The sequence below is a fragment of the Colias philodice genome, chromosome 6 (assembly GCF_061535455.1).
Source record: "Colias philodice isolate Cphi_HAF_F1 chromosome 6, ilColPhil1 Martin Lab GWU primary, whole genome shotgun sequence".
In the NCBI taxonomy this organism is placed as follows: domain Eukaryota; kingdom Metazoa; phylum Arthropoda; class Insecta; order Lepidoptera; family Pieridae; genus Colias; species Colias philodice.
The window spans coordinates 9005271-9031075 of NC_143091.1; the positions used below are offsets into that span (position 1 = coordinate 9005271).

Here is a 25805-nt window from a genome sequence, read left to right on the forward strand (position 1 = left end):
TGTCTGTGGTTTTTGTCAATAACAGATAAAGCGCTACCTGTTATTTTTTTTCCTCTTTTCAGTTTGTTGTTCGTACTTAAATTACTACGGTGCTACACGGATTTGTTGGCTGGCCCTGGTTGTGAAATTAACCATTTCTATTCATTTTCCATTGCTATTCCTCAAATCACAGATAATAATGTACTATAATAATACTTAAACTGAAAAGTTATAAGTTAATAATAATTAATAAAGCAATCGTGAAATAATCGCACACTGCACTAACTGAAGAAAATTAAGTGAAGTTTCCTACGGATTGAACAGTTTCTCTGTCCACGAGACCAGCATAACGGGCCGATACCAAATTTCCATAAATTAAAGGAGAATTTTTTGCTACTACCAAGAGGGTTTTGACTTTTGATTTTTGACATTTATCTGTTTTTCTGTCAATTTCAAAACAGGTATTATAAAATTACTTGTATGGAAATTTCAAATTTGTTAATTTAATTATAGTCAATTTCACAGATAACTATATATTAGTCAGAGACAGATAGGACAGTACTACGGGTGACGTTTAGTTCTAAAAATATGCGCCAAGCGCTAGTGTCGTAACGTCACCTACTAGTGATGACCCACAGCGAGCTATAAAAGCCACGATGACGCATAGAATATCGATAGCATAGTGATGTACCACGGAAATTTTTTGTAGGGATAATTCTATAAATTGCAAGGTTCAAAGTATCTTTCGTTACGTTCAATGGATACGAATATAACGAAAGAAATATGAAAATAAAACAAAATTTAAGATTCTAGTTTTTTATTTAGTTTTCCTCAGCCCATGGGCTTTATATTTGTCAAAGGCAATTTGTTGAGGTGCACACATCTGTTCAACAAGTTTTTCTTGTACACCTCCTTTTAAAATTTTATTTATTATGTTGCACCAATTATGCACATGCATCATTAAATTGAGCAACCACACCTTTACTTCTGTTTTGTGATGTGTACACCCCAACCAATTTATATCAAATTGTTTTAATATTTGTATTTTTAAATGTTTTTTTAAACATCTTTTGTATTCAAATAATCATGTATAAGGCCTGAGATATCCCTATATATTATCATTAAAAATTTCTTTGATGGATAGGTTAAATTGTGATGTTTCAAAAGGGTGTATTCTCTTTGTTCGATCCATTTGTGAAATAAATCTCTGTTTTTTTGGGTATAAGTCTCAGAGCATCTCCTACACTAAAATTTTTGTGTCACTCTCCTGCACATATACCCCGCTGTATATGCAGAAGAGTGCACGCGCAATCTTTCATTGACTGGGTTTAGAGATTGGTTGCAATTGCTGCTGCTAATGTTATTTGTTATTGATATTATGGGTCTAGTACACATGGCATTTTCTTTATCCTCATCAAATGTTGATGAGGAACTCTCATCAACATTGGATGAGGGTATGAGTTTTAAAAAATCAACTACTGTGTCTCCTACATCATCCTCACAGTTTGCGTATATCGAATGTGGACCCATAACATTGGACATCAGTAAGGATTTAAACGCATTCATAAATGTATTTGCAGCAGGATTGACATTCCTATAATCGATGGCTCTGATCCTACCAAAAAAGTTCTCTAGAGGATCCTGATTTACATTTCTAGGATAAAAATATTCTATTTCATATTTTTCGAACAACAGTTTCGACAACCTTTCAAAACTCTCTACAGTTGTAACCATAGAAATCTAAATAACAAGACACTAGAAGTCGTAAGCGTGCGTGACCTTGTCGCCACTCAGGTGATTTGCACATCACCAGTGCATTCGTCACTGTTCAGTTGCTCTGGAGACGTATGAGTGTATACATGTTGTGTTTCAGCAATTCCCACTGCGGAAATTCTTCCACAAGTTGTAATTATACTTATAGAGGAATAATATTTCATCGGAAAATATTTTTTTTTAGAAATAATGCCGTTTTTCCTTAAAATTATAGAATATTTACAAGTATTACGAGTGTCACCATAGTAATCGAAATAACAATGAATGACACAGTCGACCATTCTTATTATCACGTTTGTTCGTATTGGAGCAAAAAGTCTCATATACTTAGGGATGTTATTCTAAAATAAACCGTAAATTCGTGCGTTAGGATACATATTCAAAAGCTTAATTTAATAGATAAGTTAGTTTTCACTAAAATCAAGCTGTCCAATAAAAGGCATAGTTTACTTGTGTGTACTGTTTAGCTTTCGGTTTGAATGTGTTGATTTTGGCGACAGCGGTTTTCATACGAATTATGACATTATAGCACTTCTATGTATCTTGTTATTTAGATTTCTATGGTTGTAACCCATCCATTAAGAGAAGGAACTCGAACCTTATAGATTTTATTATTTTTGCGAGCTTTTTCAATATTTGTTTGGCTTCTGTCCAAAAACTGAAAATTTGATATGTTTTCGGCTTTATAGGTCCACGCAGTTTGCCCCGGACCGTGCTTCCTCGAGAACCGTTCACGCTATCAAATAGCTTGTCAATGAACTCCACAGCTTCGCCTGTTGTGGCCATTGTCTCACTGACATTTTGACCTGAGGCTGTAGTTTCTGAAATATTACATAATTAAATAAGTATCACATGATAAGTATCACTACATAGGTAGTAAACAAAGTTGCTTCCCGTTGTCTATCCCTGTGTGCTTAGAACCTTAGACCATTAAAATTACGCAACAGATTTTGATGCGGTTTTTGTTAATATCTATTAACAAAAACCGCAGGTACAAGTGATTCAAGAGGCAGGTATATATGTAGAATAAACGCAGGCAAAAACTAGTAACACATAAAAAATATAAACAAAAATAACAACTACTGTTTCTATTCTATAAGACTCTTAAGAAAGCATACATTAGTTTGAATTGAATGTCTTATTGACTCATAAAGACTAAATTGTAAAATATGATTAAGAATTAATAACAGTATTTACATATTGTGAATTCATGGTGTTTATTAAGATGGAGACCGTAAATAAATAAATAAAAGTAAAGCGAGTGAGTGATTAAGAGGATAATTTTAGTATTTTTAGATACTTAATGCATATTGATAACCGAGTAAATACTTACTGAACAATGCAGTGTATTTAAGCATTCCACTGGTTGTTGCACTCAGAGTTTGGGCAGCTACACTAACTTTCATCTTCTTCATTTTTGCTGCATAAACATGGTGCTCTGTCAGCTTTTTATGCATTCTAGTGTGACCTAGTTGGCAATCAGCATCAAATACTGTTTGTATATCCTTCCATGTGGCAACTTGGCCTTTGAAGAGCATGTCTTTCGTGAGCAGGTTGTTCCTTAGGCCCTTAAGTAGGTGTGGGGGATCAAACACTACACTTAACTATTGTCCTGACACCTCAATAGTTCCATCTGCAAACAAAAAAGTATATTGAGTTCAACAAGTTAATTTGATGCAAGTATTACAGGTCAGATTACAGATGAAAATAAGCACACAGGTGACATATGACATGTACTAACATACAGATGGATATTAAGATATAATGTTGATGGGTACTTTTTATCCCAATTGTTTTCCAACTTCTAAGCAGACAATGTGCATGCAAGGGCTATTCATTCATAAAGAGATTTTATCTACTCACCATTGCATTCATCATTTAAAATCCTTTTGCGTGCAGTCTCCAATTTCAACATATTTATGGCTGTTCTAAAAGTCGGGTATTTCTTTAGAAATTTGCGGCACGAATTAAGGGGGGGGAGGGGAGGGAAAGGGAGGGGGGAGGTAAGGAGAGACCCCCTATAAAGTGGGGGGGTGAGGAAACCCCCCCTTCTATTTTTTTTTTATTTTTTTTGAGATTATATTTATACTAGCTTACCGCCCGTGGCTTCGCCCGCTTTGACTTAAACCTAATAAATTATATACTGAAACCTTCCTCTTGAATCACTCTATCTATTAAAAAAAACCGCATCAAAATCCGTTGCGTAGTTTGAAAGATTTAAGCATACAAAGGGACATAGGGATAGAGAAAGTGACTTTGTTTTATACTATGTAGTGATGTAGTTAGAAATATAACGAAGATTATGGGCTTTCTTGACTGCTCCGGCGCTGCAGAACGTGGCGCTTGCCCCCGTGTACCTCGTTGCAGGCAGGAGTCTTCACTCGCCTTCGTAGCTTCGGCTTTTTGGTCGCCTTTGGCGACCAGCCTCAGCCACTCCGGCTCGCTTGACTCTGCCTGCTCCTCAGCACACGCGGGCGCCACGCTCCTCCGCGCCTCCGACTTTTTTAATACACTCTAGTGTATGACAGACAAGTACCACGTGGAATCGGGGTGGACAGATTCGGTTCTGTGATTAACAATTTGTGTGCAATATACATACAATAAAAACATTTTTTTTAAATAATTATTTATTCAAATCTTGTATACATGTTTGATACAATTTACAATGGCAATGAATGGATCCATTTTATTTTTTTCCACCCATCGTCTCCACATAATCTATAATATTATCACCGAAGTTTGCTGGGTGGTTATAGTTATCTTTTTTTAAAAATCTTTTTACAACATGCCACTGGGACTCAAATGGGTCAGAGGCAACAAATGGGTTGTCTGGGTCTGAGTGATTAACTTTTTTATGAACATACCCATAATGCCCCAAACAATCATATGCTCGCCAATAACCCGTATGAATTGTTGTCCCCTCAGCAACATGCTTTTGAATGAACTATGGTTTTTAATATGTACATTAAGACATTTGTTATCTCTTTCAAACACAATTCTTGTAGTTTTGTCAATGTAACTCAAAAAATTTTGAACATAATCTCAAAAATTAAAAAAAAGATTTCTCTGTAATTACACGTTTCCGCACGAAAAGCCGCTAATGTATGTTTCGGGGCATCAATATCGATCGATAAAAATTAAAATCGCGCCGAAATTCGTGCCGCACGTTTCTAAAGTCAACCCAAAAGTCGAGCCCTGGTCACATACAAGAGCTAAAGGTATCAGTCCTGACTCTGACACTTTAGTGACCACTTCCTTTAAAATTCTAACTACTGTAGCACCTGCAGTTGTTCCCTCACAAAAGAAGAATAATGTAGGTTGTCTCCAGTTTGAACACACTCCTTTTAGCATGAATACCAAGGCATGATCGCAAAATCTTAGTACTCTTCCATACCCAAAGTCTTTAAATCCTCTTATCTCATCTTGGGACTCAACATAAGTGAGATGAGGTGTAAAAGCAACCTCATCAAACAAAATAGAACACAGTTTCTTCTTTGTGTCCCATTTCTGTGTTTTGTGCTTTATTACTCGAAAAATATTGTCATTTAGCCCCACATTGAAAATGATATTTTCAGCCAAACGATTTAAAGTTCGTTTACTGGGCAAATTAAATATTTTTTGGAGCAACCGATATCCTTTCGGGCTTTCCTTCATTAAGGTCAACGCCAAATTCTTTTCAGTTTTCACTGGTTGTGTATAATATTATATCTCATTGCCTTCTTCTTTCTGTTAGGTACTGTGGATAAGTAACACAATAAGTAGGTAACTGTTTGCCATTTTGAAATTTGACACATTTGAGTTTGACAAATAGCGATACAAAATGGCTGCCAACAAGGCTCGCGAAACTAGCGCTTGGCGAATTTTTTTGGAACTAAGCTGTCGCAGGCCTGGTCAATTTACTCTGATAACTCTTATCTAGTGTTTTATACTATGTACTATCATAGTGTTTTATATATTATATACCTTTAACTGTCATTGAGAATGGTATGGGATAAATGAACTTCAAATATTTAAAGTTAAAAACTTTTTATAAATACTTGGATTATTACAGAAATTACATTATATTTTAACCATGTTCGCACCTGTGAAAGATACCTTTCTTTATTTTGCTTACGGAAGCAATTTATTGAAACAAAGGATCCATATAAATAATCCTTCAGCAGAATTCCTTGGAATTGGCAGGCTGGATGTAAGTAAAATTATAAGATTGACAGTGTAAAGTTGTGTATTTTCTACATTGTGATTATGTTTTCCTTTTCTAGAATCATCAATTAGATTTTATAAAGTACAGTGATCACTGGAGAGGATCATCAGCTACAATTGTACCAACTGAAAATGCTCATGTTTGGGGTGCTGTCTGGAGAATACAGAATAAAGACATGCCTGCCTTAGATTGGTCAGTATTGAATTCATTTTGATGATTCTGCTAACATTAAGGTCAGGTGGGGTAAGAGGGTCACTGGGGGAAGAGGGCCTAGAGACCATAACTAGTAAACCGAAGCGTTTATGACTATGTACTTTCCGTCGATAAAAAAGTGAAGGCGAATTAGTTTGAGCGGTTTTGAGTAGATGTCGCTACGTAGCACAGACATCACAAAAAATGTAAACAAATTTGACAGTTACGAATTCGGCTAACACCAAGTTGGCTCGTTTTTTTGCGAACCCATATTTTAGTGATAAAAGTGTGCTAGAAATATTTTAAATATCCTGATACACGGAGAAAACTGTAAGTATTTCTTTTATTAATCATTTTAGTTAAGAAACAACTAAATATTGTGAGTTTCTTTCGCTTGAAAATCCTAGACTTCAAAAACAATAGCTGGGGTAAGAGGCTCACTATTGACGGTGAAAGAGGAACATATGTTTCTCTTCCCCCGTGTGAGGGGTGACCAACATTTTGATTAACCCATTGACCACCGTAAGCCCCGATCGGGCCACGACACAATAGATTTTCTATTGTGTCTGTGATTCCGGGGACTGATGGATTAATTTATAATTATATGTGGATAAAATGAAAAGAAGTGACTGACTGTTCTGTACCTATTAAAATTTTAAATTATAACTAAAAATTTCTCGCTCATGTGTTTTTTTTATATATTTTTTTTATTTAATAGGCGGGCAAACGAGCATACGGATCACCTGATGTTAAGCGATTTCCGCCGCCCATGGACATTCGCAACTCCAGAGGAGTCACAAGTGCGTTGCCGGCCTAAAGGATTATGCCTCCTGTGCCAGTAATTACTTCAGGGCCTCATCTCACCACCAAACCGGAACACAGTGATGCAAGCACCACTATTCGCCAAGTTTTGCTAAGTTCGCCTGTCTCAAAATTCCAGAAATTCCAAAGAATTTCTTTTGGATCAAGAAGATCATTTATATTTTTAACTGACTTCTTAAAAAGGAGAAGGTTCTTAATAGATGAATTAAAATACTGATTCGCAATATTGATCTCATCACATAGTGCCATTGTTATTTTTAAAGAGTAACTAACTAGGAAAACTAGTTAGGGACAGACTGTTTACCATTACTATGTATGATTAAATAAAAATAGAATTATAACTAGTCGACTTCTTTTTAGTTTGCCACCCCTGATCGAACCTGTATGTCCCTCTTACCCCGAATTGATGTATTCTTGTTTTTTATTCCAAATTATACCTTATTTCATCGACATTAAGATCTAATATTGACCAAAGACATTCTATCTACAAATTAACGAACATTTAGCAACGAATATTTTAATTCAAACTCCAATCTTAGGAAATACAATGACTGTCCCTCTTACCCCTTGTAAGGGGGAAGAGGAACGATTACTCAATCTTGCCATTAATGTCAATATCTTCGTAAGAACTGTTATTAGAGTAATGACATTTAGCCTACGGGAAGCTAATACATAAAGGTAAGTTCTGTGTGTTTCAAACATCTTAAAAAGCTATAAATGTTGTTCCTAGCAGTCAAAATATTTTACTGAAAATGAAATATGTTCCTCTTACCCCACCTGACCTTATCAATAAACATTATATAATAATTATGTGGTACAGTATATAATTTAAATGACCTATCATATTTTTCAGGCAAGAAGGTGTGGAGACCAATTGGTATTTTCCTAAGACTGTTGACATTGAGACACTTGATGGTACCATAGTGCAGTGCAGAACATACCAACAGACAAATAATCCACCCCCCAGGAAAGAAGATGAGGAAATTCCAAATGAAAGGAGGCCCTCCATTACATATTTAGAGTGTATAATGAAAGGAGCAATGGAATGCAATTTACCAAAAGAGTATTTGATTAAACTTAAGAAAATTCCTCATAATGGACAAAAAGCATCTCCAAAAATGATAGAAAAATTGAACATGTAATTTCTTAGTATTTTTATTGAGTTTTTATGGTTATTGTAAATGTTATATAAGTGATATGCAGGCTGTTATGAATGACATCTCAAAATTCTTCTATTTAAATGTCATGGTGATGTATTTATATGTAATGTCTATATAATATAAATATTTTAAAAATATACTTGTTTTATTATGTTAAAATCTGAAGTAGTTAAACCAAACACATTCTTATACTTTGCATATGGCAGCAATATATGGACCTTTAGAATTCATATGAATAACCCAACAGCAGAGTTTGTTTCTATAGGCCGACTTGATGTTAGTTTTTAATGGTACAATATTATGTTTATTCAGAAGTTAAATTAGTATACTAAATGCTCTTGTGTTATAAAACAGAATTACAGACTTGATTTCATAAAATATTCGAAGTTTTGGGGAGGTCCAACAGCCACTCCAGTACCAACAGCTAATGCTCATATTTGGGGAGTAATCTGGCGACTGCACACTGATAATAAAGCTTCTCTTGATAAGTGAGTCGAATAAAATATATAAACACAATCATGCTCGACATATAATTATCTCATAACTTATATAGTGGCATACGATCATATCTATCTATTAGGTACTTAATTACGAAAATTAGCTACTGTCTATCGCCTGATATCACCGCGGGGTGGTACATCTTATTCCCAAGGGAATTTATATTGATATGGCAACGAAATCGCGGGCGGAAGACTAGTATATTATAAAAAAGGGGGTCATACTATGTTATTGAGAAATGATTTACCTAGGTTGCTTACAAGTTTAAAACTTGTTGCCAGGCAAGAAGGAGTGGACAAAAATATTTATTACTCCAAATATGTTAACATTCTAACTCCTTACATTGGCGTTTTAAAATGCCTTGTTTATGAGCACTTGGTTATACCTCTACCAAGGGGAGATAATGATGAGATACCCATAGAGCAATGGCCTTCATGGACTTATAAGGAAGTTATTGTCCTGGGCGCAGAAGAACATAAACTACCAGAGTATTATATAAATGATTTAAAGAAAATAAAGCATAACGGCGAACAAGGTTGTTTCTTTATGGCTTGCCTTTTGAGATGTTATGGTACTCAGAAGTCTTGTCAGTGTAGGGTACCTGGTAGGATTCCACGAAAGCCCCTGAAGTTAGATTTAAGGGAACTGAGAGCGAAAAATGAAAAGAAGTGAATAATTTTAACAGATAGATTAGTCTTTTATTTGATTTTTATATTTATTTTGTTTTTATCAGTTTAATGATTTTAATACCATTATAATGTATTCTTTTTTCTACTTATTGTTATTTTATTTTACTTTCTATTCGAACGAATATACACGAAAACCGTAGCTGAAAAGCTTCGATCAATAGATATATTATTGATAATCTATAGTCTAGATACTATAATATTATAAAGCTGAAGAGTTTGTTTGTTTGGACGCGCTAATCTCAGGAACTACTGGTCCGATTTTAAAAATTCTTTCGGTATTAGACTTAGATAGCCCATGTATCCAGGAAGGCTATTTATAGGCTATATATCATTACGCTAACTCCAACAGGAGCGGTGCAATGCGGGTAAAACCGCGGGGCATAGCTAGTAATCTATACGAGGATGATGCATTCGTCAGTGAATTGTATCCATTACTTTCAACAGGCATGTCTATCTAGCCAAGTCGAGCAAAAAAGCGGCACGGTCTTTCACTTACATCTGGGTCTTCGAGAAAACGATGGTAGTTACCCTTTTCTCGAAACAATTCAAGCCAATTTTTTTATTTTCGTGACAAAATTTGTATATAGGAAATATACACATGATTCCGTCTCTGTTATAATAGTGCGATATATAAGACAGTCTGTAGGATATTAATTATTATTTATTAGTAGGTATATACCATGTATGTATATACAACTATAGGTGCGTTAGAAATAAAAAGAAAGTATAATTTTTGTAACTTTTATTAATATAAATATTAAAATTATTATTAATAGGTACTCGGTTCTCATTAAATTAAATATAAAAATTATACATTATCATACGTTTGGTGAATTGTATCTAAATTGAGCATAGAGCACAACGCTACCCCCACACTATACAAAACACGCACTCAAATCACACGAGGAACACATTGTATGGAAATTATTTTATCAGTCAATAATTTACGAAAATAGTTACTAAATATGAGGTATAACTGCCTTATCAGGTGGAAAATTATAATTAATAATAAATACTGATTTAAATAAACTCAATTATGTCGCTATTGTAGCTCGCAGGGAACGCTGTGTGAGGCAACGTTGTGCGAGACTTCGCCGAAGTCACCCCAATCGTATTGCCCAGTTTTACTCTTAGTAAGAAGTTGTTACATTTACTTGTTACAATAATGACACGTCTGGACAATCATCTTATGGAATACTTCGGCTGGCTCGTTTATAGAGGAACTGTGAACAGCTGCCTAGCGATCGTGTCGACGTCAACCATACACACGATTAAACATTTTACAAGAAATGTACAAAACAAACAAATCAACATAACACATTCAAATACACAATTTCATTAATTGAGCAAAAGGCACTATGCAATATAAAAAATAAAGATTTTTTAACGTTTACAATAACTTTAAAGTGAGTAACAAAAGCTATGCAACGTGCCTTGAGCCCTCGACAACGACACATGAACGTGCATCCTACAGCTACGGTCTCGCATCAGCGGCCGGTATCGCCCGTGGTGCTAACACTTGACGAGGTGTTCGTTACACTACACTTATTTGGGAAATCCCACACCTAGTCGACGTGACTAACATAAAAAATGATAAACTGTAACTGTAAAATACAAAAGAACTCAAAGGTGAATTGTCGAGCGTCGTGGCGGTATGTGCTCACAATCAACAATCCTGCGCTCCGACGAGGCTGGATTTCTGAAGGCACTTGGTATTACCCTTAACGAGTCGACACACTGGACCACGACTGTGCAATGTCCAGGATTGTTGTACATCGGAGACTAATTTGGCCTATTATATGTATATTAACTTTAATTATAATATTATGTCGCTAGCGTACATTTTCACTTACATTGAAATAGCTATCCGAACGACACGAGTTGCCGTAGAAAATCTACTGTATAAAAATTCCATATGCGTTAATAGGTTTTTCATTTCGTCATTGCCTTAACTATATTATTTAATTGTCCGTACGATATTAAGTATTGAACGCGATTAGTGCACTCTCATCGGCAAATACGAATATCGAAATGGTTTTCAACCATGTTACAACGACAAAAAATCGAATTATAAATATAAATTCAAATATTGTATATTTGTTTATACAAAGCAATTGTTCTATGCTTTACATGTAGTTTATAATATATATGTCAACGTAATTTTACTAAGTTCCTTCGATTACAAGTTCACTGGTCACAATATATACATTGGTTTTGAGAATTACACTTTGGCTATAGAGTACAGATACTTTTGACTAAAAATATAATCGTATTATGATAATATAACATGACTATGTAACAACAATGGCGTTAGTATCTATTGCATTATTATAATTGATACGGAACACATCAATTTCACATTACACTGTAATACAACGCAGCGATCAATCGTATAAAAGTTATTATTTTGACATAAAGGTATAATCTATTAAATACATAATGTATTTACAAACCGTTCTACGTACTAAATTAAAATTTTCAGTTAAAGTCTTTGGTGGTTAAATCCGATTTGAAAATATAATTGTCGATATGCAATGAACGACGTTAACATCCAAGTGTAGATATAGAAGGAGTCGTGAGTATTATATTCGGAGCGGCAGTTCCTCGCCGCGGGCGGGTTCAACGTGAGACGAAACAATCGATAAAAATAATTTGTACACGATCTTACCTACTTTATTATGTAACTATTCACACTTTACAACTTACTCGATAAACTTAATAGTAATAGGCTGCGTCATAAATGACATCGATACAACTATGTTACTGAGGTAAACTATATAGGATCCATCGTTTGTCGTCGCGCGACACTAGCGCCATCTGATATGGAACTGCCAACGACTCGGCGCGCGGCGTCGAGAACAAGTTACAACTTGTTTGTTATTCAGTATTTAGACTACTCTGCAATCTAAATCTCAATAAGTATAAATGCAGAGAAGATTCAAGAATTGATTATACAATTTACACGATAACTAACTGTTCCATTCCGCGACGGACGCGTCATGCAACGCAAACAATCACTCGACTAATGTGCGCCAAGAAGCGCTGTATTGAACAGGGCTACCCTGAAACATTTCTATATATACTCTACATGTATATATGTAAAATACGATTTTTAAATTTCGGATTAATTAAAATAAATCATGTGCATTGTGCTTCATTAAAAACAATCAACTAGTACTTAACCGTAGTTTACATCAGACACCCAAAAAAATGTACACCTTAAATAAAGGGCATCTGACGTAACCTTAAATGAAGAATAGCTGCTCGAACATAGGCGATAAATATTTTGAGATAGCCCTGTACAATTATAAAAACAGACAGTCTCGCACGAGTGTAATTTTCTATGCGTATTGTACTCAAAATAAACCTGTTTCATTATAAACTTTATTATTAATTGTAGAGGGATTATGTCCCGTGTGAGACTGTCTATACAACGGCCTATGTATAATATAAACGTACGTATAAAATAAATTAAACAACGCGGCGAGCATTTCACTAGCTACGCTTACAACTAGGATTCGAAGAGCCGAAGGCTTGAGGTAGATAATATGCGATACAACGCACTCCACTACTACTGGGATATCGGTACACACGGATAGACAGTGCATTTCATCTATATACATATTTTATAATTAATTATAGTACTTTGGAGTAATGGCAAACCATAGGTAAATTTACTAAAAGTGTGATTTCATCACTAATTTATGTAATACAAAATATAATTATTATGAAAGTAAAACGACATAGATTTAGAAGAAACAACATCCTACCTAAGTAGAAATTATCACCAAAAATTCACAATAACTCCAAAGTACTTTAAATGCAATTTGATAAGAACACATTGAATACTTTAATCATTTCACTGCTGGTACGATAAATTGTACTTAAATTATAACAAAACATAATAAGGTGCATTTCCTCCCGAAACATTCCCTCACTATACAATTACAAATTTAATTAAAAAATAATTCACATCGTCGCTTATATTGCATTTATGAAAAATTTATCTGTACAAGATCCATTTGTGCAAATTTGTGATTAAATATAATAAATGCTCATATGTTTAACAAATGTAACAGTTAAATAACATTAATAATATCGTCAGAATATATACGATATGCTATAAGCGACGATAACATTTTAAGATTATGAAATGCAAAGTCTATATAGCTGGAATCACTAAAGAATAAAATCAAATAGTGACTAATCTTAGTGTATTATTTATGTCATATAATCATAATTATTTATTAGTATTGTAGTAATCATTTGTGGGTAACATTAAATAATTGAATTATTATATTAATATAATTAAAATAAAATGATTGTAGAATGTATGTCAGCATTAAAAAATAATCGTCAAAATTAAAGTTAGTAATATCTGTCCCTAATTACAACAGCCGCTATATGATTTTACTCTTTACCATTCACTATTGACACGATACAACTTGTACCGATCCATTATCGGCACAAGTCATACCCAACACGGATCAATTCTATGACCCAAGTCACCGATGTATAGAAACTAGAAGTGACAGTTGCGAGTCAATCGAGCGTCCATCCATAGAGCACTAGAAGTGACTCGTGTCTATTCCCATGTCGTGGAGCGCGAGTGCGAGGGCTAGCAGGGCGGCTGCGAGAGCGTGCCGTTGGGTGCAGCTTTGCGCTCAGGCTGTAGCGGCTGCAGTGGTTCTGCAGCTGCATCGTCTGAGGTTCGGGAACGGAGGGAAGAAAGTTCTCGAACCCAGGACGCGATACGACCAGACACGCCGAATAGATTGGAGCCGGAGCCTGTCGCTACGGCGCCTACATTCACTTCCTGCATCTCTTGCTCTTCTTCTGGAACAAAATATACGCCATTAAGCTACTTCGATTAGACACTTGGAATAATAACTTTATAGATAATAATTCTTGTTTGTCAGTTTTTATCCCCTCTCTTACTTTTAAGTTGTTTTCTGTCAGGAACTTTTGATAACTGTTGGATAGAACTCAGCAAAGTACTGCCAAACCACGGCTCAAATCAATTTTAAGCCTTTATTAACAGCGGTATATACAAATTGTTTTAGCTATAATCTATTTAAGCATGAAGCACCGGTCGTAGATAACCTCAAATATTTATCTGTACACTAGTAGTGATGTTATATGCAAAACGATTTCAGCAAATTCTAGTGAAATACACGAGTGCTATACCACGCTAAATGGTCTTTGGTCGCAGAAAATGATAACAAGTGCTTGTATGAACATGCAATGGCCGCATACTCACGATTAAGAGGTCGTCTGCTCACTACTAACGTCTGGCTTGATCGTGCGGACAAAAGAATGAAAGATTATAACATTTTGATCACATTTGATGCTGCTTTGTTATCATTTACTGATACCAAAGATATCATATTTTAACAGGACTTTGGGTGAACTGATTTGTTTAAAATTATTTTGGGTATTGGAACAAAATATGATAAAATACAATGTAGGTGGTGAAGAGGGACATTAATTAACACTTATTTACGTTAGAAAAAAAAATATTATGATGGGCATTTGTTTTTTCAGGATGCATGGTTGTTGTAGTATGAAAGTAATAATATGAATTTCTAGTTATCTAGTTAATACGTAGGTACGTATTATTAAAATAAATATGTATTTTTAACGTTATATATTAGTCATTCTCACAAAACTAATATACCTATTACCTATACATTCCAGTGAATAGTAGAAAATTAGAAAAATGTTAATTTTACTCGGGTATTTCAGCACTGAATTGGAGATCTCCTAATTACCTGGTTCAGAGGAATGTGTATGTGCGTGTGTATCTTTACACACTTGCAGTATATAGACATAATATGTTGTAGACACGATGACGTGCACGTGTGATAAGTGTGTTTGCGTCTGGTTATTAAGTGTGCGTGTATATGCATGTGCATGTGCGTGTGAGGTGCTTGTGTGATGCGTGTGTATATGCGTGTGTGTACGCGTGTTACCGTGCGTGCATGTGTGTATGGGGACGGAGGGGATGCACTCACCCGCGGCAGTACGCATGTGTTTGTATGTGCGTGTGTGTACGCGTATTTCCGTGCGTGCATGTGTGTATGGGGACGGGGGGGATGCACTCACCCGCGGCAGTACGCATGTGTGTGTATGTGCGTGTGTGTACGCGTATTTCCGTGCGTGCATGTGTGTATGGGGACGGGGGGGATGCACTCACCCGCGGCAGTACGCATGTGTGTGTACGTGTGTGTTACCGTACGTGTGTGTGTGTCGGGAAGGAGGTGTTGCACTCACCCGCGGCAGTCCGCTGCAGCGCGTACATCTCCTGGCCCTGCGGCGTGTGGAAGAAGGAGCGGTGGCGGAAGTAGGGCTGCGCGTTGGGCGCCAGGTCGGCCACGAGCTGCAGGAAGCTGGGCCGCGCGGCGGGCCGGTGCGCCCAGCAGGCGCGCATCAGCTCGTACAGCCGGTCGGGGCAGTGCTCCGGCCGCTCCATCACGCCACCCTCCACCACGTACCGCACCACTTGCTCGTTCGACAGACCCTGCGAATACAACCAACGTTACCACTCGCAATATAAATTGTTGACGTCTTAACCCATTGAGCCCCAAGCGGCCCGATCCGTCCCAGACACAATAGATTTTCTATTGTGTCTGTGGTTCCGGGGCTTGAGTATATGTATAAACGTGTCGTCATTATTTGCAAGATCGACGTCTTAATATTAAATCAAACGATTCGTCATTATTTGCAAGATTTTTATCATCAAAAGTTTCTTGGAAACGCAGCAAGTTATAGAAATGGAAAAAAAATAATTACCTGGTAAGGCTGCATAGCAAGTGTTGCCATCTCCCATAAAACTACACCATAACTCCATACGTCTGTATTGCTTGAAAATACCTGTAGAAATAGAATGTGAAATGTTGTAAAGGGCGTATATACGCTTCATTCTATTAAATTTCAATTGATACAATAGCTCGTCATTATTAAAAAAAATGAACTCACCCCATCTTTCAAGCTCTCAGGACTCATCCATCGGACCGGCAAGAGGCCCTTGGTGCCTTTCCTATAATAATCAGTCTCATAAATGTCTCTGGTCATGCCGAAGTCCCCGACCTTGACGGTGAGGTCTCCCGCGACCATACAGTTGCGCGCCGCTAAATCGCGGTGCACGAATTTTTTGGCCGATAGGTATGCCATACCGTCGGCTATCTCTATAGCCATCTGCAAAATAAATTATTATGATTATTATATATCTAATGTAATTTTACTATTGTAATGTTTCAAATGTTGTGGTTTATATAAAACAGCTTGTGCTCTAATAGTTGAAGCGCTAGAGAGTGTCAATGTAAATAATCTCAATGCCAAAATTGTAAATCAATGTTGCCATAATTTACTTCGTTATTTCCTATATATTTTATGCTAGTAATTACAACAATCTACTTAGATACTTCTTACGAATTTCATGTCATATAACATAGCCTATAAGTTTCTTTCTTTCTTTCTTATTTGTCTGGGACCGATCGGGCCGCTTGGGGCTCAATTGGATATTTACTTAAAAATCCTAAACATCCTATTACTTTTAATTTAGATCGTGAAAAAAAAAATGCAACCCTAAATCCAATAAGAAGATCCTAGTACTATCGTGGCTAAAAAATATATGAACAATTATAAAGCATCCAAGTTAATTGGCTGGATCGTTTTTTTTTTTGTGGTGTTTCTCAATGTTAGCCAGCAGGGCTTCTACATTTTAACGCGGACGCGGGGGTGAACTGAAGGTTCACCCTGGTAGCGACATGCGCAAGGGCGTCCCCCGCCACGGGGATCTCGAACCTCGGCTTGGGCTGTCGCTTGAGTGGAGGAGGCCGGAAGGGCCCTAGTCGGACGGGATAGGCTGGATCGTATACCTGCAGGATATTCTGCAGCGTGGGCGGCGCCTCGGCCTGGTTGTCGGCGTCGGGGCGGTGGCTGCGCAGGTACGTCTTGAGGTCGCCGCGCTCCATCAGCTCCATCACCACGAGCGTGGGCTGCCCGCGCGACACCACGCCCAGCAGCCGCACCACGTGGAACGTGTCGAACGCCTTCATCACTGACGCCTCGTTCAGGAACTCGATGCGCTCCCTGATATGACACACGTGTTTTAATAGGAATTTCAGAACGTGTCATTCATTTACAGGAACTCGATACGCTCCCTAAAATAGATGGATGTTGTGAAAATTTTAAATCTAGGCGTCAGGAATGTATAGGAACTTGATGTAACGAACAATGTTTAAGTTTGATCTTTAATATTGAGTTAAAAAATTAAAGCAATTCAAATGTCTTTCAATCCATAATTTTGGGAAAAAGGGAAAGCAATACAAATATCTTATAGGTCTTACCTGTCAGTGGCATGTTCATTGACAGTTTTCACAGCGCACCGAATTTCCGGTTTGCCTTTTGCAATGTTCTTTGCGACCCCTTCATACACCTAGAATATATAAAATGGAATTGTATAAATAAAATCTTAGAATCAGAATATCTAAGTATCTTAATCTAGTATCTTAAAATCAGAACTAACAACAAAAATTTGAATTATTGTCCGAAAAATATCTGTAACATATATACATTGTACTACTAACGGCTGGTACTGACTACACAAGTACAAGCCACTCACCATGCCGAAGGAGCCCTGCCCCAGCTCGCGCACGAACTCGACGCTCGAGCGGGGCACCTCCCACTCGTCGGGCACGTACACGGTGGACACGTACTCCGGGTTGACGCTCGCGAACAGCTTGTTGGCGTGGTGCGTGCGCGCGCGGCGGGCCCACCACGCGCCGGCCGCCGCCGCGCACGCCGCCAGCGCGCAGCCGCCCGCCACGCCCCACACCCACCCGTACCCGCCCTCCAGCCGCACCTCCTGACACAACCGATATTTTTTTAATCTATACTTGTGCATGCAACGCGGTGAAACACATGTTTTAAGTCTCTCATCGGGTTTGTCTTATGAAATATGTAATGCAATAAGAAATTTGACTTTTTATTTCTCTTGTATTAGCTACGGTTTATGTTTTACTTATATGTAAGTTATCCTATAATTCCATGTACATGTATATTTTTTGTTGTCAAATAAAGAATTTATTTATTATTTATTATTTATTTATTCTCTTGTATTGATGCTTCAAAATTCGATCATCTGGTCACAAAGTGATTTGTCATTTTCCTGTGATGACGCTCATGGTAATGTCGTGTAAAAGTCGCGGCACATTAAATGGATCGACAAAATACAATCACACAAGAATTAACAACATAAAACAAACATCATTCATTTAGTAGCCCATCCCTCGCCTGAACAGTAATTTACTTAGAATAGTGAAATCGCCATCGTTTTTATTTATAAAAATAAACTTTAGTATTCTTCTTAATGTTTTATACCAAATTACATTTCTACAAGCTTTGTAATATAATATGCGCAAATATCGCAAATAAAAATCTCAATGACAAAAACACATACCGGTATAAACACGAATATCTCTGAGGAGACATTGCCCACGCCGCTCACGGTGAGCGGAGTGACCCGTATGCTGTAGTTGCCGGCCGCGAGGTTCCGCATTAGGAACCCGCGCCCGTAGTTCTCGTAGTCGATTGCGCTGATACAGTTTGTTACGCCCACGTCTTGTGTCTGGATAACAAAATAATAATTATTAAATTTCCGATATTCAAATTACTACTTGGAAGTTGGAACAGTTATTAAAACTTCCGCAAATAATTTTCTTCATGTTTAATTAATTTCCAACAGGTTCTTGCAATTATATTGTTGTTAAAATATATATTTTTTTAATTATTATTGAATCGGACCTTCACCGAAAGACCCCAGTTTTGAAAAAAATAATATCAATCAGAAAGTTTCACTCGGTCGTAAGTTCTGAGGTAACAAACACAAAAAAATACAGTCGAATTGAGAATCTCGTCCTCTATTGAAGACTGTACATGTTTAAATAATATATGAATTACCTGAGTGGAGTCTTCAACTCTGGAATGGTACACGTTATACGCCACCACAAAACCATTGGGGTCCTCTGGCGGCAACCACGTGACGTTAACCTCAGACAATGTTTTGTTTGACGGCACCACTTCGGCACGCACTTTGCGTACTACATCCACGTTCACTAAAACACAAATAAAATTAATATTAAAATTAGTTTCAGTTCACAAATTAATGTGTAATAAAAATTGAAATCATCTTATTTAGCTTGGTTGTGTTTAGTCGGTCACGTTGCTAACTCTTTTCGGCTAATGGTTTAAATGTATATTATATATTTGTCTAACGCGGAACGGCTTTAACTGATAGTTTGATCACTGATATATGTACCGTTTCTACGTCACTTTATACATATAGTGTAATATCTTTAATGACAGAATCATCTAGTTTATTAAGTAACTAGCGGTCCGCCCCGGCTTCGCCCGTGGTACATATTTACGTTTTCTCTACATAAAAACCATCCTCGTACTTCAAGGAATATAATAGAAAAGAATTATCGAAATCGGTTCAGCCGTTCACACGTGATGCCATGACAACGCGAAACGGGTGCAGACCCGCCGCCTTTTTATAAGTAGCTCCCGCCGCGAAGCGCGTCGAACGCGGCAACTGATACACAAAAATAATCCTTATGGCTGCATGATTCTGTATTCACGCGCGATGACTTATAGCGTATATTTTCATGTATAACTTTGGTGTTTCTACACCGATTTACATGATTCTTTTACTATAACCTGCCCAGGAGTATGAAGAATAATTGTGCCAAATTTGGTTAAAATCCGTCGTGTAGTTTTTGTTTCTATAACGAATATACAGACAGACAGACAGACAGACAGACAGACAGACAAAAATTTTACTGATTGCATTTTTGGCATCAGTAGCGATCCCTTATCACCCCTTCATAGTTTTTTTTTTAATATACAGTGGTGGACGTTTAATTAGAAACTCGTAACAGGATGAAGTAGTCATCAAATTTATTTACTTTTGTGTATTAACGTATTAGTGATTAAGCATTATTTCATATGTAATAGAACACCCGTTAATCTAGTTTTATAATAAATTGCTTATTTTTGATCAAACGTTAGCTTAAATTAATAAAATTAAACAACTTTAAGTGAAACCTGATTTCCGAGTATTTTCAGTCTGGACAACAAATTAGAAACAGCATGCTTCGCGTGATCCAAAGTCAAAACCTGTTGAAATGCCGCCAATATTCTTTCTTCTACAAATATTTTCACCGTTTTTTAAACATTCTATCTAAAAGTTTCTGAAAATTAATTTGCTTTACAGTATAAATGGTTAAAAGTATGATTTGTGACCAATCAACAAGAAAAATAATTTTAAGTTTACATTTTGACAAAAACTAGAGTTACAGGAAAATTGCAAATCATTTAGAGTGTTCGATAAAAATATATTCAATGCTATAGTTTATTTAAAAGAGCATGGTACTTCCGAAAAAGTGCCTAGAAAAGCTCTATCATGAAAAACCACTGCACGCGAGGATAGGCAAATGATTCTTTTGGCAAAGATGGATCCATTTAAAAGTTCAAATTCTATTATAAAATTAGTTTTTTCCGAAGATGAACCTCGCAATGTGTCGATAAGATCGGTTCGCAGGCGGTAATTTGAGGCAAAATTTTTTGGAGAGACGCCAGGAAAGTACAGCTTCTTACAAGGAAGGGAACAACGTGTTTCATTTACTTAGAAATAATGCTAGTGGACAGTTATACGCCAGTGAAAAAGTTTTATTTTGGGATGAAACTAAAATTAATTTATTCAATTTTGATGGCAAAGGATACACGCGTCGTTAAGTTAAGCAGGCCTTAGATAATAAATAAACAGTTAAGCATGGCGGAGGAAACATTATAGTATGGGCATGTATGGGGTTGTTTTTAGACTGTTATAATCTTTATAGACAACAACGGCTTTACAACGTCGTGCCTTAGATTGTATGAGATTTTAACACGTTTGCAAAAACATATTTTCTAATAGAATTGGAACCTTTAAATGGATCCATCTTTGAGAAAATAATTATTTGCTTATGCTCGCGAGCAGTGGTTTTTCATGGTCGAGCTTTTTTAGGCACTTAATCAGAAGTACCATGCTCTTTTAAATAAACTGTAGCATTGAATATCTTTTTATCAAACACTCTAAATGATTTTATTCTTTCCTGTAACTCCAGTTTTTGTCAAAATGAAAACTTAAAATTATTTTTCTTGTTGATGGGTCACAATTGTTACTTTTACCCATTTATACAGCAAAGCAAATTAATTTTCAGAAACTTTTATACGGAATGTTTAAAAAACGGTGCAAATATTTGTAGAAGAAAAAAATATTGTCGGCATTTCAACAGGTTTTGACTTTGGAACACTCGAAGCATGCTGTTTCTAATTTGTTGTCCAGACTGAAAATGCTTGGAAATCAGGTTTCACTTAAAGTTGTTTAATTTTATTAATTTAAGCTAACGTTTGATTAAAAATAAGCAATTTATTATAAAACTAGATTAACGGGTGTTCTATTACATATTATGAAATAATGCTTAATCACTAATACGTTAATACACAAAAGTAAATAAATTTGATGACTACTTCATCCTGTTACGTGTTTCTAATTAAACGTCCACCACTGTATTTCATGTACAGAATTGGCCTCTCTACAGATTTATTATAAGTATAGATTACTGCATCAAATTATAATCCTTACATCGTTCCAAAGTCCGGAAGTTATAATACGCCCGCTCGGTGGAACAGCTTTCCCCCTCCTCCTTCTTCCTACACGCCCATATGTTGACCGTGTACCACGTGAAGTGCCGCAGGTTGTCCACTGTGAGTGAGTGCGTGTCGCCGCTCAGCTCGTAGTACAGGGACTTTACATACGCTGTAACAAGGGGATTTGTTTAACTTGTGTGTTTGGGATTATAATTTTTTTGGTAGGGGTATATGGTAGGGGTATAGTTCGATCTAGCTATATTTGGTGGAAATTATCGTATAGATTTCTTTCAACGTTTATTGTTCATATTATTTTAGAGAACGGGATATAATGTACCTACTATTTTATGTAAACTCCCGAAACTATCATATTATCGCTATATAAAAATACATATGAATAATAAAATACCAATATAACAAGTCCGCATTTAAAGGTATATAACCTCATAAGCACACATGCATCTTTATTATTATAATTTTGAATATGTATAATGTTATTAGGATCTATTTTAACCTTTTTTTTGTTCCGTACCGACGCAAGTGTTATACTTCTGATGACTGCATGGTACTGAAATAGAATGATAAGCAAATATGATGTGCCAGGAATGATCAAGCTAATACATACATATAATGATAAATACAATTAAGAATTAAGTAAGCGTTAGTTATGTGAAGTAAAGTATTTATTAAAAGCAAACATTTAGCATGACAAAGAACTTAGTTAAAAACTTTAAACACCTATATATTGTTTTTAACCCATTGACCACCGAGCGGCCCGATCGGGCCGAAACACAATAGATTTTCTATTGTGTCTGTGATCCGAGGACTGACGGATTAAGCATAGTGAAGCAAATATATTATACATGGGCATTTTAATTAGTCCCTCAGTCCCTCACTCACTAATTAAACACAAAACACTTTAACATGAAGAGCTGTCAAGTTTATTATAATATACACCTATTATCTATACTAGTAACAAAAAAGTGAAGCATACTCTATTAAAGCAAATAAATGGCATGCAATTATGAAAAGACATATAACATTATATTAATAAAATATTTATGCAAAATAAAAAGCAAATTATTAAGCTTAAAAACCATATATAAATAGTCGATCTATATTTGATAAGGTCAGCTTGCTAATTATATTGTGTTTCAGAGATATAAAATATTGTTTAAGTAATGCATAAATTTTATTAAGACACTTTTAATTTATAACTTACACACGCTTTATCTTGTTATAAACAGCCTTCGAATAAATTATATCTTGTCATAATAGTAGCTTCGTTAATAACTTGATAATAAAGACTTTTTCAAACAAACATTCACTTAAAGACGATTAATTGTCTACATTGCATCCGTTATTATGAAATAAACATTATTGTCTCTATTTCCAGTAATTATTTTCTTTTTATTTTGATTACAAAGAACCTAAGGAATATTCCAGAATACTTGTTTTTTTTTATAATGATTTTATTGAAGAATGATTTTATTAAAGATATGATGACTATCTATAAGAAGCAAAAAATAGCTTCCCAAATATTAAAAAAATAGAAAAACGAGAAATGTTGATTAAAGGTCCGACTGCACAGAGCGTAACTAACGCGGCAGCGTAGTGAAGCGATACAGCCTAATATCCTTTCTATGAAATTGTACTACGCCACCGTTACGGCCAAATTAGGCCCATCGGCAAATATTTCGCGCCGTGACGCGTCGCTTAGTTACGCCAACTGCGGTGCATTAATCTAACCTTAATGTGTATAGTTTGTTATTGAAAACTTTATTTTTTATTATTTTTCAAAATGTTCAATCCGTAGATAAATATATAGATTTGTATTTCACCTTCGGTATTAGATATAACGATTCCTTGGAATCGCGGATTGTAGCTGCTCACCTGGACTCCACCGAGGTATTATTCGATTCAAACTTAATGGCGGTTCGGATGTAAGCTGCGAGTGCACGTGCTAAAATTTTCTGCGCATCGGATCGTACGATGTTCCACTGCCATTAATTTTGAATCGTGCTGTACATATTTTTTTAGATTTTTTTACAGTTATTTACCAGGTCTTTACCGAGGTACATATATTATTATTGACGTGATAACGTCTTTAAAATCGTTTTAGTCGGGTGACATGTTCAGAAACTTGTGTCACACCAAAACCTCACGAGCGCGATCGCAGGTATAACGAGAGAGAGACGGACCGATCTCCCGTCTCATCTCGAGCGCTGCCACTGCATTATGTTATCACGTAAACATCTCGATCGTAAACCTACTTTACAAACAACCAATTATTTTTTAAACAGTTATTTTTGGCAGTGGCACTTACTGCCGTCAGTCTCGTTGGAGTAGTTGAGTCCGGCGCCGGGCGCGTGCGTGTCGCTGAGTATGACGAGCATGCTGTTGAGCGAGTTGTCGATGGAGCGCCGCGTGCGGTTGGCGCGGGACGCACCGCCCATCTTGTTGCGGTTCTTTATGTACACCTGGAAACATTTGGATGGTTATGTTTGTGTTTTTACGTATGTAATTCATTTTTGGATATCTTTGGCGTACATGTTATACACTATCTGTTATAACATGTATGCTAAATAACTGCGCAGCGTATGCGCGTCGTGGGCGTGGTCAGCGACATTGTACCTAACAGTGGCGAATATATACCACGTTTTATTCGTGCTGCGGCCGTAGAGGACAATTTTACTGTATTCATCTTTCTATGTTGAGACTATAACTATCGGCTCATAAAAAATAATTGTCATCTGTATCACTTTTGTGACAACATTTTCAAAAGGAATTACATAATTTTTTCGTCACGTACAAACTTTCCATCAAAATCATATTTTATCATCCATCTATATACTTACGAAATTCTGCAGCTCGTTCTCAAAGTAGATACTCTCGACGCGTTCCTCCTCAGCAACCGAAGTGAACCGCACCGCTGGTTCAGGTTCTTCTTTACACGCACAAGTCCCGCTCTTTACGTCGCCTGTCGATTTGTCCTCTTTTTTCGGGACCACTTCTTCACCGCGGACCGCTATCACGTTTGCTAGTACGCTTGCTGCGAAATTAAAGATTTTTTTGGAGATTTTTTTTTGTGAGGATGAGTCTAAAAAACAAGATATGGTTATTCATCTATAAGTTTTTAATGTAATGCGAATGTGGCAATTATACAAAGGATAGTTTTGTGTCTAATACTTATTTCAAATTCTTTACATTTCATTGTATTTTATTTTACATATTATTTTACACAAGATATTATTAAATATCTTTTGTTCTGAAAAGATGATAAAATTATCAGCTTTTAGAGGTCAGATTAATTCAGATAAATCGAATAACACACGTAAATTTCAATTTTGAACTAAAAATCTAATACAAAATAAATGTGAGTAGTATAAAAACATACGATTATTGCAGTAATTCAGGTTTTCCGTAAGTATCTTGTGGTGGTTGTACGCATTAGCTTGTATCTCGACGCGGTATAGAGCGATAGTGCCGTTGGGCATGGACGGCGGTGACCAGCTGATGGTGGCTGAGTGTTGCCGAACTGATGCTGTGAGACCGGTTGGAGGGCTGGGCGCTAAGAAAAATTATAAAAAAATTAGTTAGAAAAAATTTTTTTTTTGTAAATTTTTAGGTAAGTGGTATAAAAATTAATTAATTACGTGCGTTTTTTTTATTGCATTTTAATGTGCGGGTATTTCTCTACTTAGTTAGCAAAAAAAAGTAGAAAAAAAATCGATTTAACTTAAAATTACTCGCACATTCGGTTATGTACAAATAATATTTTGTTTTTACACA

General features: G+C 36.2%; 4 protein-coding genes across 9 annotated transcripts in view; 2 read left to right on the forward strand and 2 right to left on the reverse strand.

Moving 5' to 3' along the window:
• Positions 1 to 57: 57 nt before the first annotated feature.
• On the forward strand, positions 58 to 8242 carry LOC149487934 (gamma-glutamylcyclotransferase-like). Of its 2 annotated transcripts, none has more exons than XM_089696645.1 (4): positions 58 to 440; positions 5804 to 5941; positions 6015 to 6148; positions 7824 to 8242. In XM_089696645.1, the coding sequence occupies exons 2-4, from the start codon at positions 5825 to 5827 to the stop codon at positions 8110 to 8112; spliced, it is 540 nt and encodes a 179-aa protein (XP_089552771.1). In that variant the 5' UTR covers positions 58 to 440; positions 5804 to 5824; the 3' UTR covers positions 8113 to 8242. The 2 variants fall into 2 exon arrangements, with proteins under 2 accessions (XP_089552771.1, XP_089552770.1); XM_089696644.1 differs by lacking the exon at positions 58 to 440 and adding an exon at positions 5643 to 5736.
• Positions 2311 to 3495, reverse strand: LOC149487935 (uncharacterized). The gene is made up of 2 exons (XM_089695791.1): positions 3086 to 3495; positions 2311 to 2573 (listed from the first exon to the last, which is right to left on the reverse strand). Exons 1-2 carry the CDS (start codon positions 3288 to 3290, stop codon positions 2311 to 2313), a joined length of 468 nt encoding a protein of 155 aa, XP_089551917.1. The 5' UTR covers positions 3291 to 3495.
• A 38-nt stretch (positions 8243 to 8280) lies between the features above and the next one.
• LOC149487936 (gamma-glutamylcyclotransferase-like) lies at positions 8281 to 9309 on the forward strand. The gene is made up of 3 exons (XM_089695916.1): positions 8281 to 8406; positions 8485 to 8618; positions 8910 to 9309. Exons 1-3 carry the CDS (start codon positions 8281 to 8283, stop codon positions 9298 to 9300), a joined length of 651 nt encoding a protein of 216 aa, XP_089552042.1. The 3' UTR covers positions 9301 to 9309.
• Positions 9310 to 10044: 735 nt separating this feature from the next.
• The window catches only part of LOC149487937 (insulin-like receptor), an 80009-nt gene continuing 64248 nt past the window's right edge, over positions 10045 to 25805 (reverse strand). Inside the window, exons 14-27 of one of the 5 annotated variants that reach the window (XM_089696654.1) lie at positions 25411 to 25584; positions 24872 to 25065; positions 24340 to 24493; positions 22528 to 22581; positions 22009 to 22182; positions 19281 to 19435; positions 18781 to 18948; positions 17944 to 18183; positions 17669 to 17757; positions 17198 to 17411; positions 16296 to 16514; positions 16110 to 16190; positions 15591 to 15837; positions 10045 to 14153 (exon numbers count right to left, since the gene is read on the reverse strand). In XM_089696654.1, the coding sequence (XP_089552780.1) occupies positions 13936 to 14153; positions 15591 to 15837; positions 16110 to 16190; positions 16296 to 16514; positions 17198 to 17411; positions 17669 to 17757; positions 17944 to 18183; positions 18781 to 18948; positions 19281 to 19435; positions 22009 to 22182; positions 22528 to 22581; positions 24340 to 24493; positions 24872 to 25065; positions 25411 to 25584 (2381 nt within the window). In that variant the 3' untranslated portion in view covers positions 10045 to 13935. Of the gene's footprint in view, positions 14154 to 15590; positions 15838 to 16109; positions 16191 to 16295; positions 16515 to 17197; positions 17412 to 17668; positions 17758 to 17943; positions 18187 to 18780; positions 18949 to 19280; positions 19436 to 22008; positions 22183 to 22527; positions 22582 to 24339; positions 24494 to 24871; positions 25066 to 25410; positions 25585 to 25805 lie in introns of all 5 variants that reach the window. The other 4 variants (XM_089696656.1, XM_089696653.1, XM_089696658.1 and 1 more) reach the window with 4 other exon arrangements.

What these genes read in the sequence shown, in the direction of transcription:
- LOC149487935 (XM_089695791.1), bottom strand. Translation starts at nt 3,290, where the DNA reads ATGCTCTTCAAAGGCCAAGTTGCCACATGGAAGGATATACAAACAGTA. An exon ending in TAAATACACTGCATTGTTCA is followed by an intron (nt 2,574 to 3,085) that starts GTAAGTATTTAC and finishes GTAATATTTCAG; the next exon opens with AAACTACAGCCTCAGGTCAA.
- LOC149487934 (XM_089696644.1), top strand. An exon ending in TTGGAATTGGCAGGCTGGAT is followed by an intron (nt 5,942 to 6,014) that starts GTAAGTAAAATT and finishes TTCCTTTTCTAG; the next exon opens with AATCATCAATTAGATTTTAT. An exon ending in GACATGCCTGCCTTAGATTG is followed by an intron (nt 6,149 to 7,823) that starts GTCAGTATTGAA and finishes CATATTTTTCAG; the next exon opens with GCAAGAAGGTGTGGAGACCA.
- LOC149487936 (XM_089695916.1), top strand. Translation starts at nt 8,281, where the DNA reads ATGTTAAAATCTGAAGTAGTTAAACCAAACACATTCTTATACTTTGCA. An exon ending in TTTCTATAGGCCGACTTGAT is followed by an intron (nt 8,407 to 8,484) that starts GTTAGTTTTTAA and finishes GTTATAAAACAG; the next exon opens with AATTACAGACTTGATTTCAT. An exon ending in AATAAAGCTTCTCTTGATAA is followed by an intron (nt 8,619 to 8,909) that starts GTGAGTCGAATA and finishes ACTTGTTGCCAG; the next exon opens with GCAAGAAGGAGTGGACAAAA.